The sequence below is a fragment of the Mustela nigripes genome, chromosome 7 (assembly GCF_022355385.1).
Source record: "Mustela nigripes isolate SB6536 chromosome 7, MUSNIG.SB6536, whole genome shotgun sequence".
In the NCBI taxonomy this organism is placed as follows: Eukaryota; Metazoa; Chordata; class Mammalia; order Carnivora; family Mustelidae; genus Mustela; species Mustela nigripes.
Window position 1 is genome coordinate 22,067,633 of NC_081563.1, and position 13,854 is coordinate 22,081,486.

The 13,854-nt window shown below is 45.0% G+C and overlaps 2 protein-coding genes across 4 annotated transcripts in view; one reads left to right on the top strand and one right to left on the bottom strand.

The window, feature by feature from the left end:
* Positions 1-2,130: 2,130 nt before the first annotated feature.
* Positions 2,131-9,754, bottom strand: SUPT7L (SPT7 like, STAGA complex subunit gamma). 3 transcript variants are annotated; one of them, XM_059405352.1, is made up of 5 exons: positions 9,567-9,754; positions 7,215-7,820; positions 5,328-5,652; positions 4,074-4,314; positions 2,131-2,795 (listed from the first exon to the last, which is right to left on the bottom strand). In XM_059405352.1, exons 2-5 carry the CDS (start codon positions 7,625-7,627, stop codon positions 2,533-2,535), a joined length of 1,242 nt encoding a protein of 413 aa, XP_059261335.1. In that variant the 5' UTR covers positions 7,628-7,820; positions 9,567-9,754; the 3' UTR covers positions 2,131-2,532. The 3 variants fall into 3 exon arrangements, with proteins under 3 accessions (XP_059261335.1, XP_059261334.1, XP_059261336.1); XM_059405351.1 differs by having other exon boundaries at positions 9,480-9,754; XM_059405353.1 differs by having other exon boundaries at positions 4,074-4,311; positions 9,480-9,753.
* Positions 9,755-9,851: 97 nt separating this feature from the next.
* SLC4A1AP (solute carrier family 4 member 1 adaptor protein) overlaps positions 9,852-13,854 on the top strand; it is a 34,287-nt gene continuing 30,284 nt past the window's right edge. Inside the window, exons 1-3 of the mRNA XM_059405348.1 lie at positions 9,852-10,732; positions 10,945-11,137; positions 13,092-13,214. Of these exons, the coding sequence (XP_059261331.1) occupies positions 10,070-10,732; positions 10,945-11,137; positions 13,092-13,214 (979 nt within the window). The 5' untranslated portion in view covers positions 9,852-10,069. The remainder of the gene's footprint in view (positions 10,733-10,944; positions 11,138-13,091; positions 13,215-13,854) is intronic.

Below are 13,854 nucleotides of genomic sequence, written 5' to 3' on the forward strand. Positions count from 1 at the left end.
CAGGCATAGAACTACTATTTAACAACAAAACAAAACAGAACAAAACAACAACTTGTCTGGCCTGTGCCTTAAGCTCCCACTCCGTAGGACAGGGACAAAGTCTTCTTCATCTTGGTGTCCCTTGCACAAGAACCAGTATATGATGGGTATTCAATAAATGTTCACTAAAGAACGAATTAAATGCTAGATGACTACTTTATGGAACCTGCCTGATGTTTACTTTCATAAATAGGGGAAAAAGCAGCTAAGCATGGAATGGGAGTTTAGAGAAGTGTGCTAGCGATTGTGCAATTAGCCAATTTACAAATTGAGAGTTTACATTGTAATCTCATGGCTATTGGGTTCATTTTTTCCCCTAAGTATTATTAGAGCGTGAGAGTGGGGAGGGACAGGAGGAGAAACACACGGGGCTTCATCTCAGGACCCCAAGACAATGACCTGAGCTGAACTGAGCCACCCAGGTGCCCCTGCTTTCACCTTTGTTCTCAGTGCCTGGGACATTGAAGGCATTCAATAACGTATTAATTCAAGTTGTGCCTTGATTTTGGTCTCCTGAAAGAATGCTGTCAATTTCAAAAGACCGTATTCTGTCTCCCAAAACCAAATTTCAGCAGCATTTAACATGCTGGCAGCCACGACCAAGGCTCACATTTGCTCATTACTCCTAGTAATTCCCATGTGAATCATTCACTTCATAAACACTGACCACGACTATCCGATGCCAAGCGGGGCAGATACTGTGATGGGTAACAATGTAAAGCTGAGGACAGGATGTGGAGAGAGCTGGGTACTGTTTGCCTTTGAGAGGCTGCCCAGCCCGCAGGAGCACAGCGCAGCTGCCGCCATCCTGGCCGAGGCGCAGCCCGCTGCCCTCCAATGGCGGAGTAGATGCAGCAAATGCAGCTAGCCCAAGTCTGTCCTTGGACAGGTCCTGCTTGCTCATTTCCAAGGGAGGAGATGAAGGAAACAACTGAAAAAAGGTACATTTGTGAAACATTTTCACAACTCTGAACAGAGGGGCGCCTGGGTGGCTCAGTTGGGCATCTGCCTTCTGCTCAGGTCATGATCCCGGGGTCCTGGGATGGAGCCCCATAGTGGGCTCCTTGCTCAGGGGGAGTCTGCTTCTCCCTCTGCCTGCTGCTCTTTTTCTCTTTCTGATAAAGTCTGTAAAAAAAAATATGAATGGGGGCCACCTGGGTGGCTCAGTGGGTAAGCGCCTGCCTTCGGCTCAGGTTATGATCTCAGGATCCTGGATTGAGCCCTGCATCAGGCTCTCTGCTCAGCAGGAAGCCTGCTTTCCCCCCTCTCACTGCCTACATGTGATTTCTCTATCAAATAAATAAATAAAATCTTTTTAAAAAATCTGAATGGAAATAAAATGACAGAAAGGATGAAAGTAGATGGAGTAAGTGCAACAAGGGAAGATGAGGGACAGGCCTGGCTGCTCTGTCGGAAGAGTATGTGACTCTCTTGGGGTCATGAGTTTGAGGGGCAGAGTTTACTTAATAAAAAAGAAGGAAGAAAGGGCGCCTGGGTGGCTCAGTGGGTTAAAACCTCTGCCCTTGGGGGCTCCTGGGTGACTCAGTGGTTTAGGCCTCTGCCTTCAGCTCAGGTCGTGATCTCAGGGTCCTGGGATTGAGCCCCACATTGGGCTCTCTGCTCGGCGGGGAGCCTGCTTCCCCCTCACTGCCTGCTTCTATGCCTACTTGTGATCTCTATCAAATAAATAAATAAAAATCTTAAAAAAAAAAAAAAAACCTCTGCCTTCGGCTCAGGTCATGATCCCAGGGTTCTGGGATTGAGCCCCACATCGGGTTCTCTGCTCCGAGGGGAACCTGCTTCCTCCTCTCTCTCTGCCTGCCTCTCTGCCTACTTGTGATCTCTGTCAAATAAATAAATAAAATCTTAAAAAAAAAAAAAAAAGAAGGAAGAAGAAATGATGTGCACAAGATCAGGAGGGCTGTCTAAAGGAGCATCACAGACCCTTGGTTTCCTAAGACATGAGCAGCAAAAACTGCTTAAAAAAAGACTACTGATGGGTAAGGGGATTAGCTATTTCCTCTTAGGTTTTAGTACTGGGTTCCCAATGATCTGACCCCAAAGTGAAGGAAATTCAATGAAAAAACTGGCTTCTGATATCAGTATATATTTGAGTCTTTTCAAGCACAGCTTTGAAGTCTGATGAGGATCTCAATCTGTACAACATCCCTGCGATATGGAGCCAAACAGTATGATTCTTTTCAGTTGTGCGAAGGCAAAGACACCAGTCAGGGACAGTGCTCTGGTCTCCCGATTACCATCCCAGTACTGTGAGCTGTCTGTGAAAGGTGGCCTGGTTGTGGAAAAGTACAAAAACTGGCTGTGTAAGTAAAATGCAAACTTGTTTGGTTAAATCCAGCTCCAATGAAATCAGGAAGATCCACTGTATTTAAGAGTTAAGAGTCAAATCACCCTGCATGGAAACAAATTTGAATGCATCAAGGTTTTCTGTTTGGTCTTGTAGGTCTGGAGACAAAGTCTCCTCTTTTCCTTTTATATTTTCCTCATCCTCTTCTTGCAGCGCTGGTTGAAAACAGGGGAGGACCCCATGAGGCTATCTGTGGAATGGGAACCGTAGCTGCTGTCTGAGTCATCAGGGCTCTGGGGGATCCCAGCTTCACTCATCCCGGACATGGGCTCCTCAAAGACATCGCTGCCTAGCACACCATGCCCAGAGACATTGCCTTCTTCGCTCTCTTGAGGCTCCATTTTCACATGGGCCAGATTCCAAAGTGGGGAAGCATTGACCTCAGTGCCTAGCAATGGAAGAGAATACAACCAGTGGTAAGCCACGGCTGGAACGCGGCAGAACATTTCACCCAGGGCAGATTCCTAGCCTTTGAGCTCAGACTTCACTTTGACTCTGCCTGGCTGGAGAATATGGTTGTTATTCTCTGGTCCCAAAACTACCAACTCGGAATATTTTCTTTTCCACTTCCTCCACCCTCCTTTACCCCACCTCACCCACCTGACACTGGGCCTAAACCAGGGAAATAAAGCTACGCAGGTGGGATCATTCACTGTCTCGTGGCCCAAAGGCAGGCACATCCACAGGCTCTTGTTCAGGGCTTCAGTCCCTTCCGTCCTTTCTTTTCTTCCTTCCTCCGTCCCTCCCTTCCTCCTCTCTTGCCTTCATTTCTTCCTTCCCTCATGCTCTCCTGTTTTCCTGCCTTTTTGTTTGGGTCCCTGGTCCTCTCTCACATTACGAAGTTACCACTACACAACGCTGGCAGAAGTTCCCAGACTGCTGAAAACAGACATGGCTTCTAAAACCGCAACACTCTCTCTCTGGCCCTCCTGTCTCTGTTCTGGCAATGCTGTTCTGTGATTATGACCTCTTCATGGGAAAAGGCTCTCTGCCCAGCACTTTAAAAAATGTGGCCTTTGTTGTGTGGATGTTACTTGTATCACTTGTGCATTGATGAAATGACAATTTATATTTGTGTAGAACTGAGTAGACAAATTTGCAATCTAACTGACTTAAGGATCGAGTCATCCTGGTTCCCAAGGTGATCACAGAGTCTGTCTGGAAGAAGAAGCCCGTTGCCTCTGGCTGGATAGCCATATTTTAGTCCCTTTCAGCTCCAATCTGTTGGGGCACTCTAGCAAGGAAGCCCAATGGTTCAAACAGCCTTGAGCAATTAGCCTTCCCCCGTCTATCTGGAAGCTGTCTTACTAGTACAAGCATCAGTAAAGACATATATGCCACATTAAGGGACGAAGAGGCATCTGCTCACCCAGCTAGGTCAGCTAAATTAGCTCCAGTCCTCAACAGGAGAGCACACACAGCATCTACAGCCTAACTAGGAATTGTTTTAAAGAATGCCTGTAAAGTTGTGCTAGTCCTCCCTTTACTAATTTCAAAGAGAAGAATGTTGCTTTATCTAGATCAGTGAGGCTGTTTTTGTTTTTAGACTTGCCATTCTCTGGCCCACCTCCATTTTTTTCTCTCATCTCCAGAGTTTGACTCCAAAATGCAAAAAGTGCTTAGACAGGCCCATCTCCCAGAATCAGAGTCAGCTACTTTCTCTTACTTGAAGCCTGTGGCGAAGCCTCGACCTCCAGATTAGATGGGAAGCGCTCACTCTGAGCCCCGAGGACCCCCATGGGCAGTGACTGGTCTCCAGGAGCAAGGTCAGCCTCCAGTTCCTCACTGACAGGGAAGGTGATGTCGCTTACAGGTTCTTCCTTGATCTTTACAGGTTTAGTGTCCTCTGTGGCCTTCTCAGGATTGACAATCCTTTCATACTCTTCAGATAGTTGCTTACTAATCTGCTGGCAAGCAAGAGTCAGTTTTTCAAAGGCATGTTAAAAGCAAGGTAGATGGTTAGCTTATGGCATCCCATGGAAAAGCCAACATAATAGGAATGTGCATAAAGCTACCACTGCCAATGGGAAGAATTTTTTTTTAACTTTTTTTTTTTGAGCATAGTAGACACATGGAAGGAATTTAAGGTGTTGAGTCTGCATGTGTAAATGACAGACACACTAAAAAAAAAGGTGTTTAGCAGAGAGTGTGTGTGTCATTAATTAAAAGTTACATAAAGGTAAAAGAGACTTTGTTAAAGATAAATCAGAATGGGTTCAAAAGATCACATTTCTGGCTGTAAAAACAAACAGCTGACATAGGACTCTACATGGATAATGAAGGGTGTAGGAAATCTGGATCACTTAGCAAAGACTTTTTTGTGGGGTGTTAAAAATTCCTTTTCATATTTTAGATTTGGGGAAACCAAAATAATGAAAAAAATGACTTGCTGAAGGCCACAAGGGTTGAAGAGATTAGATTATTTCTGGCTGTAACCATTTACCCTTGGGTAATATCACCTCATTCTGATTGGTTTTGCTTTTCATAGCGCTTAATGCCACCCAAAATTGTTTTGGTCATTATTTACTTACTTGTTTTTGTTTCCCGCTCAAGAATGCAAGCTCCGGGAATCTGTCTTATTCACTGCTGACCCCCACAGTGCCTGACCCACAGTAGGCACTCAGTAACTACTTGTTGAATAAAGCATGCTAACCACATGCTCTCAGACTCCATATTCCTGTCTATAATTTCTTCCAGCAAAAGCGTTATCAATAAATGCGGCCACTCATTGATTAAAGGAGGCCCCAGGGGCTGGCGAGGCCAGCGATGAAGCCAGTGGAACACACCGAAGGCCCTGAGGAGAGCAGACCTGTCCAGTCTGTTCCAAGACCCCATGCTCTACTCTCTGGGGCAAGTGTGGGATCCCGCTGAACACCCCTGGATTACACAGGTTTACCCGATTCTCCCAGGGTGACCTCACCTGCAGCATGTAACTGTGATAGTCTTTGATGCGGTGCTGCCAGAACTTCTGGAGGGAGAGCACACTGCCAATGCCCACCTCGTGGAATACTTGCTCCATAATGTCAGGGAAAGGAGTCTGCCCCAGCCGGGCTTCTCGATCCACAGCAAAGCGCAGCAACTTGGTAAATTTGAGGCAATACTCATGTGCCACATCGGTGAGAGTCTCTAGGACACTTTCATTAGCACACTCAAAGCCCGCGTGGGCCAGGATTGTGGCCACTGCCTGGTAGAGGAGCTGCCGGCAGGAGTGCCAGCTGAGTTCAGTCACAGGTTCCCCCTTCCCCCTGAAAGGGGAGACATGGCACGGTTATTAGTGCTCTTGCAAAGGGGTGAGCTGTCCTGTCTCCCTAGGAGTTTTACAATTTCAGTCGAACCACTGGCTCAGCTTACTAGGGGGATTCTCTGCAGCTACAGAGCCCAGTTTCATCCTGCTGCTGCCAGGGCGTGTCTCAACAACCCACAGCCCTCTCTGAGCTCCTCCAATTACATAAAGTCTTCACAGGCAATACATGTCTATAATAAACAATATAAAAGTGTATCAGATGAATAGAAGTTTCCTTTTACCAACTGCTCAGTTTTGATCACTTTTAGAGTATAATAACCTGTAACAGGATAGCCCAGGTCCAGATCCAGAGTGCTCTAGTTATTCCATCACAACATAGTCTCCTCATCTGCTGGATGATACTTGGAGTTTCAGAAATTCACAGTCCCAGTTAGGAGAGTCTTACACAACTACAGCAGGCCATTTGTAAAACTGGGAGAGCAACTCACTTTTAAAAAAGCAATTTAAAATGTTTAGAGTTTACAAAGCACTTTTATCCTATCCTGTGCACAGAAATGGGCAGTAAGTCCATACTATGATTCCCATCTGGCAGGTTTGAGCAACTGAGGTTCAGAGGGGCTGACCTGCCAGAAATTGTTCTGGTATTATCAGAAGGTAGAGCTTCTGACTTCAGATCCCATGTTCTTCATAATACACCATTTTACCCCTACTCAAGATTTCTAGGAAAAAAAAAAATTCAAAAAGCTGTCTGATTTCCTAAAAATAACTTTTAGTAAACTTCTAATTATTTACTTGTCCCCTGAAAATTCCTATCTTCTGCCTCCCTTTGATGGTCGTAAACAATTAGAAGTTTGATGCAAAACTACAAAATTCTAAATAACACCATCAGTTTAATATGATGGACAATATTATTTTATTCAAGCTAAATTGCCTTCAAAATGTAAACTTGGTACTAATCAGTGCAGAACAAGTTTTTTGAAGTTGGCCGTATCTGTACAAACATGTGCCATGCCTGTAATGGTACAATTAACCCTGCCATGTCCACTATTTCAAGACTTCAGAACCTTCAGTTAAACTGTGCACCAGGACATCATCTGGTTTTCATCTGGCCCAACTGCAACCCTTATATATTAAGTCCGTTTCTGTCTTTTTCTCATTAATTTGGGACAATCAAAGTAGTAGTAACTACTACCATCAATAGCAGATGCAATAAGTGTTATACAATTTTACTTATTTTGAATTTTTTTTTCATTTTTGCCAAACATATTTAACCTGAATCTAATCTTGAGGAAATAATCAGCATATCCAGTGAGTGGGACATTCTACATTCCAAATGACCTGAACTCTTAAAAAAGATTAATATCATGTTTTTTTTAAAAAAAGGAAGGAGGATTAGAAGTTCAGGATTCAAGTCTTAGACTTCCTAATTACCTGAGCAACTTCAACCATGTCAATTACCCTTACCCTCAGTTTCCTCATGGAAATATTATTATATGCTTAACAGTGCTGTTGTGAAGATTTTTTTTGAGAAAAGTAAGATACAGCAAAGCAGCCTTGTCTTACCGATAAAAGTCACTCTCTGGGTCACTGTGCCGGATCTGGAATGGCGCATTGGGATTCTTACAATCTAAAGGCAGGAGGTCATCAGGGAGAGGAGGTGACCCAGGGCAAGAGGGAAGAGGTTCAGTCTCTTCAGTCTTTACACCTTCTGTCTGTTGCTGACTCTGGGCCTGAGCTGTGGCAATGAGATTGCGCAGACGTCGGTTGTGCTGGATCAGCTGAATAGTATGGATGGTGAGGCTGCACGGCTCTGAGGGGATGTCCAGCATTGTGGGGGGCTTGGGCTTGTTGGCTGAGGGCTGGTGCAGTGGGGGGTCATGGACTTCGACCAGACGGAATTCCCGTGGGAGCAAGTCAAAGGAACTTCTGTTGGTCTGGCTTGATGAGATTGGTATCTCTCCCCAGTATCTCAACATTTTGGAATAAGAAAGGAAGAGCTTTCAGGTTAAATGTAGTTGTAACCTAAAAGCAATGTTTTAAAATCTCTAGGATGTAGGCTTCTGTAGTGAAAAATATGAAGTCTTGCCAATTATTTATATAAAAAGTAGGCTGTGCAAGACCACTCAGAAAATGTCAGGGTCAGCAACACTGTAGGAACAGATGTTCTCCCTGAAGAGATTAAGAGAAATAAAACCATTAGATGCCAGTCATCACAGTCACAAACAATGGTGATTCTTGCTGGACTGAACCACAGGTGGAATTTGGGTCATTAGTAGTCTAAAAGATGCAATAGTATTGGGAGCGTTAGTGTCCATGTTTACCATCTCATTACTATAACTATCATCATGCTCAATCCTGAACAATTTGCAAGGAAAGATACTTAAATGCGATCTGGAATATTTCTCTGAGTAGCTTGACACATCTGTCCTGAATCAGGAAGAGGTGGTTCTTAATTCTGTGTGTGTCAAACACAGGCAATCCTTTCCCTGGTCCTGATGGAAAATTTATTGACCAGTAATCTAAATGGTCTTACACATTCAACTTCTGACACATATAGGGGAGAATCTGAGTGATTTCTGCTGCCTCCTAATTAGTATCCCTTACTCTAGTCTCTGCTTGTATATAATCTATTCTCCAGTGCTGCCAGACTTAATCTTGTAAAAAATCAGATCTAATTTCAGATCTAATAGCTTCTTGTTGCCTACTGGAAAAAAAGTCAGCCAGAATTCTTGGGCCTCCCATTCATCAAAATCTGCAATCTGGCTCCAACCCACCTTTCCAGATTCATTGCCCATAGGTCTCTCCAAGTTCAACAAATGTTTTATCAAGGGCCAGGCATTATAGAAGGAGACAAAGACCACTGCAAGATCCCTGACCTGAGGTGAAGGAGAGAAATATAAACAACATTTTTTCCATATGAAAGTGTGAAGTAGGGGCGCCTGGGTGGCTCAGTGGGTTAAGCCGTTGCCTTCGGCTCAGGTCATGATCTCGGGGTCCTGGGATCGAGTCCCGCTTCGGGCTCTTTGCTCAGCGGGGAGCCTGCTTCCTCCTCTCTCTCTGCCTGACACTCTGCCTACTTGTGATCTCTCTCTGTCAAATAAATAAATAAAATCTTTAAAAAAAAAAAAAAAAGAAAGAAAGTGTGCAGTAAGGGATGTTCTAACCACACAGACACAGTGGAAGCACAAAGAGGGAGCTTCCTGGAGGAAATCACTACCCTAGTTCTAACAATAGCATACTATTCAATTTCTTGAAAATGTCATGCATTTCCAGTTGACCCTTTAAGTTGTGATCTCTGCTAGAAGTGTCCTGCTGCCCACCACATCCCTGGCAGACTTGTATTCACTCTTATGGATAGTTTAAGTCACCAGTCTCCATCACCTCCCCAGTAAATCTCCCTTCTTTATATTCTCACAGCGCTTCCCATGTCTCCACCACAGCGTTTATACCTGGATTTAAACTAGGACTTACCTTAATCGAGTTTATTCTCCCATTAACTCCCCCCCCCATGATGATCTTTGTACCGTGTCTGGTACACCGTATATCTGGCATTTATTGAGTGTTTACTATGTGCCAGGCTTTGCCTTTATTCTTTAATTCAATTTCCTCAATTATCCCATTTTTTTAGATGTGGAAGCTGAAGTCTTGCCAATGTCACAAATGTGGGAGGGAGAAAACGAAGACAGGTTCCAGAGTCTGCGCTCTTAACCACTACACTATGCAATCTCAGTAATTGGTTTCGGGAAACAACAACAACAAAAGAGTTAACAAAGAAACGGATCAACGAAGGACACCCCCCCGGCCCCCCGCCCAGCCAAACCCAATCACCTTCTTCCTTAATTTCAACGAAAAGAGCAAGAATACGCAGCGCAAGTTCAAAGAATGCCCAGGTCCCTCGGGGGCTCCTGGAGTCACCTGCTGCCGGGGCCGGACGGGAGATGAGGAGGTCTGAACCTTGACCGAAGCAGGGAAGCGCTGTTTACCGCAGCGTCACAGGAGCTGGGGGGGGACAACCGTGTGATTCCGAAAGGCCTGAGGGGAGGGTCGCCTTGGGCCCGGAAGGCGGGCTTGTTGATTAGTGGTCCCGGGTCGCCGGAAGCGCTTCTTCTCAATCAGGGTATGCCACAGGAAGTGATTACCAGCCGGTTGCAACCTCTAAAGATGTCCCCGTTCCCACGGAGCCTTGGCGGCCCTTTCCTCTTTATCCTTCCAGTGATTTTCACCTCTTCGTCACGTTGTGGGTGGAGGAGCAACTCCGCTATTGCTGCCCAGAGAAGCTACTGGGAGCTGAGAGAGAGAGAGAGAGGGAGAGAGAGAGAGAGAGAGAGAGAGAGAGAGAGAAGCGAGCGTGGAGAGGAACTTAGAGACCGAAGGGGAGGTTTCCCAGGAACGGATTTCGAGCCTGCATCTGACCGAGGATGGCTGACAGTTCCTCTCAGTCCGAGCCTCTGGCTTTGCAAGACCTCAGTGACGACTTCAAGAAGCCGACGTTGCCGGTGCCTCCGGTTGTGCGCGACAAGACCCCGGCCTCCAATCCTTCAAACCCTGAGGAGGCGAAGAAGGAAAGGCCCGCGGCACTGCTAGAGCCCGATTCCGCGGAGCCTGACGTCCCGCCACCGCGGCCGGACAGCGGGGGCACCAGGAGTCCACCGAAGGAGCAGCCGCAGCCCCCCACAGCGGCTCCTTCTCTCGGCGGCCCGGCTCGGGCTCCCCCTTACCGAGAGCCTCCGTGGGGCGGCCCCGCGACAGCCCCCTACAGCCTAGAGACGCTCAAGGGTGGTACCATCCTTGGCACCCGTAGCTTGAAAGGGACGAGTTGCTGCCTTTTCGGGAGGCTGTCTAGCTGCGACGTGTGCCTGGAGCACCCTTCGGTGTCCCGGTACCACGCCGTGCTGCAGCACCGGGCGTCCGGCCTCGAAGGAGAGTGCGACGGCCACGGGCCGGGCTTCTACCTTTACGATCTGGGAAGCACTCACGGCACTTTCCTGAACAAAACTCGCATCCCACCGCGCACCTATTGTCGCGTCCACGTCGGGCACGTTCTTCGCTTTGGAGGTAGCACCCGGCTCTTTCTTCTTCAGGTAAGTAGAAAAACCTAGGATTGCGATCTGTGCGGCGCACGGGGCTGGGTTCCAGAGCTCCGTAAGCTTTCGCTGAGGAAGGCGAGTCTCCCCGTGAGCGATGACAAAAGGGGAGTCTGGCCCCTCTCAGACCTCTGTGTGCATTGCCAGACTTCTGAAAGTGACTCCAGCAATGCTGAGCTCTGAAAGAATTCTTTCGCTTGGCTCGTCAGGGACCAGAGGAAGACAGGGAAGCAGAATCCGAGTTGACCGTAACGCAACTGAAAGAACTGCGAAAGCAGCAGCAAATGATGTTGGAGAAGAAGATGTTAGGAGAAGACTCGGACGAGGAGGAAATGGATGCCACCGAAGGGAAGAGAAGTACTAGTAGCCAAGATGATGAGATGGGCTGCACCTGGGGAATGGGTAAGAAATTAAAATTGCTGCCAGAGGTTAATATTTTAAATTCATGACTAGTTGTATTCTTAATTGTTTTCTGTCATACAGCTTTTCATGACTTTTTGAGATAGGTGAGACAAATACAGTTTGGACATGAGATTATTAAAACCCACTGAGATTTTTAACTTTTCTCATGTCAAAAAATTGAATTATGGGCCCTATGGATTTCTTTTTTTTTTTTTTTAAGATTTTATTTATTTATTTGACAGAGAGAGATCACAAGTAGACAGAGAGGCAGGCAGAGAGAGAGAGAGGAGGAAGCAGACTCCCTGCTGAGCAGAGAGCCCATGCAGGACTGGATCCCAGGACCCTGAGATCATGACCTGAGCCGAAGGCAGTGGCTTAACCCACTGAGCCACCCAGGCACCCAAGGATTTCTTTTAATGGTTTTACAGCGCACTCCCTTGTTCAGAATTCTTCCTCAGCGCACAACTAATTTATTTTTACAGTTTGAATATATATATATATCTTTATATATATATGTATATTTATGTATATATTTTTTATGTGTCATATATGTAGTACTGATCTTGATGATCATCACTGGAGGGTATGGGACTAGATTCAATCAAATAACATGGAATGTTTAGGATAGTCCCTCAAATTTTTTTGTACTTTATGTAAATTCCCTGAAATGTGAGATAGCTAATCAGAGAATGCTTGTCCCTTAGCCAGAGGAATGAATTGAAGTTTCCTTAATGCCAGACATTTTGGAGTATGGGTGTTCAGGATCTTGGAATATAAAAAGAAGATGACCTTAATATGTTGTTGGGAAGACTGGATAAATATTATGAAATTACTTTTGTATGGCAAAACAAAAGCTAGAAACCATAAGTATGCCAGAGTAAAGGTTCAGAGAATGGAGTAACCATTGAGGAGTTAGACCTGCGCTGTCCAGTATGGTAGCCATTACCCACATGTGGTTATTGGACACTTACAGTTTGGCCAGTCCAAACTGACTTGTGTTATAAATGTAACATACACTCTAGATTTCAAAGACTCAGTGTAAAAAAAGAGTGTGAAATGGTCATAATATTTTTATACTGATTACATGATAATTTTACCTGTTTTTCCTTTTTAACAAGTCTGCTAGAAAATGAAAGCCTTCTTTTTTTCAAGATTTTATTTACTTATTTAGAGAGAGAACAAGCATGAGGATGGGGAGGGGTAGAAAGAGAGGGAGAAACAGAATCTCAAGCAGACTCTGCACTGAGCGTGGAATCTGAGGAGGGACTGGATCCCACAACCCTGAGATATGACCCGAACCAAGATCAGGAGTCAGACTAAGGCACCCAGATGCCCTGAAAATGAAAAACATCATGTATGGCTTTCATTATATTTCTGTTGGGCAACACTGACTTAAAATTTGGGAAGGTTTTTAACTTTACAAACAGACAGGTCTTGAGGTGAAACTTGAAGGAAAGGAATATTAGCCCGCAGGAAGCTGAGTGTTGAGAATGGTTTTCTGGGCAGGATTGATTATTTTAAGGGAGTGATGAGTAGACCCGTCTATTTGATAGATACAGTAAATATTAAGAAACTGTATTAGAGACAGAATATTAGACCCAGGTAATCTAGAGCAGGAATGCCAGCCAAGAAGCTTAGATTTTTTTCCATGGACAATGTGGTAGGTGATTTTGTTTTTAAAATATAGTGATGGAGGGAAAACAAACAAACAAACAAAAAAATAAGCAGGAAAAAAAAAACCCAAGATGCCATGAAAACAAGTTTTAATTTGTTACACAATTTAGAAAAACTAAAGGTATTTATACTGGTGATTTTGTGTTTGCCCCTTTCTCCCCCACCCCCCACCTTTCTTTTAATTGGTAATTGTATCTGCATGCAGGCTGAATGGAAAGTGGGCATAATTAAGACAGTCTCTTCCCCTGTCTGTCTTTTCTTTCTTTTCCATATCCTGTAGGAGAAGATGCTGTAGAAGATGAGGCTGAAGAGAACCCCATTGTCTTAGAGTTTCAGCAGGAAAGGGAGGCGTTTTATATAAAGGATCCAAAAAAGGCTCTCCAAGGTTTTTTTGACCGAGAAGGTATGTAAACAGATTCTGATCCTGCCAGTAAAAGGTATCCATAGCAGTGTTGTTTTGTAGATCTTCAGGGTACTTAGAAATGCTGTATTTTATCTACTGTTCTCCTTAGTCAGTTCCTTCCCTTGTGGTCAGTTGCTTCAGGTTTATTTTGAAAATGTTAAAAGTCTTCCCATGTTGGAAAAAAGGGACTTTTTTTTTTTTTTTTTTTTTTTTGACTCATCTCATTCTTCTCAAAAGATTCTAGACTTGGTGGTGGTGGGGAGATTGACCTAACTTTGTAAAATTTTTTGTTTCTAATTCATCTGATCTTTTGTAATTCTTTTTTTTTTTTAAGATTTTATTTATTTTTTAATAGAGATCACAAGTAGGCAGAGAGGCAGACAGAGAGAGGGGGAAGCAGGCTCCCTGCTGAGCAGAGAGCCGGATGCGGGGCTCAATCCCAGGACCCTGAGATCATGACCTGAGCTGTAGGCAGAGGCTTAACCTACTGAGCCACCCAGTCGCCCCTGATCTTTTGTAATTCTTTTTTTTTTTTTTGATAGACAAGGATCGCAAGTAGGCAGAGAGGCAGGCAGAGAGAGAGAGAGGGAAGCAGGCTCCTCACTGAGCAGAGAGCCCAATGTGGGGCTTGATCTTTTGT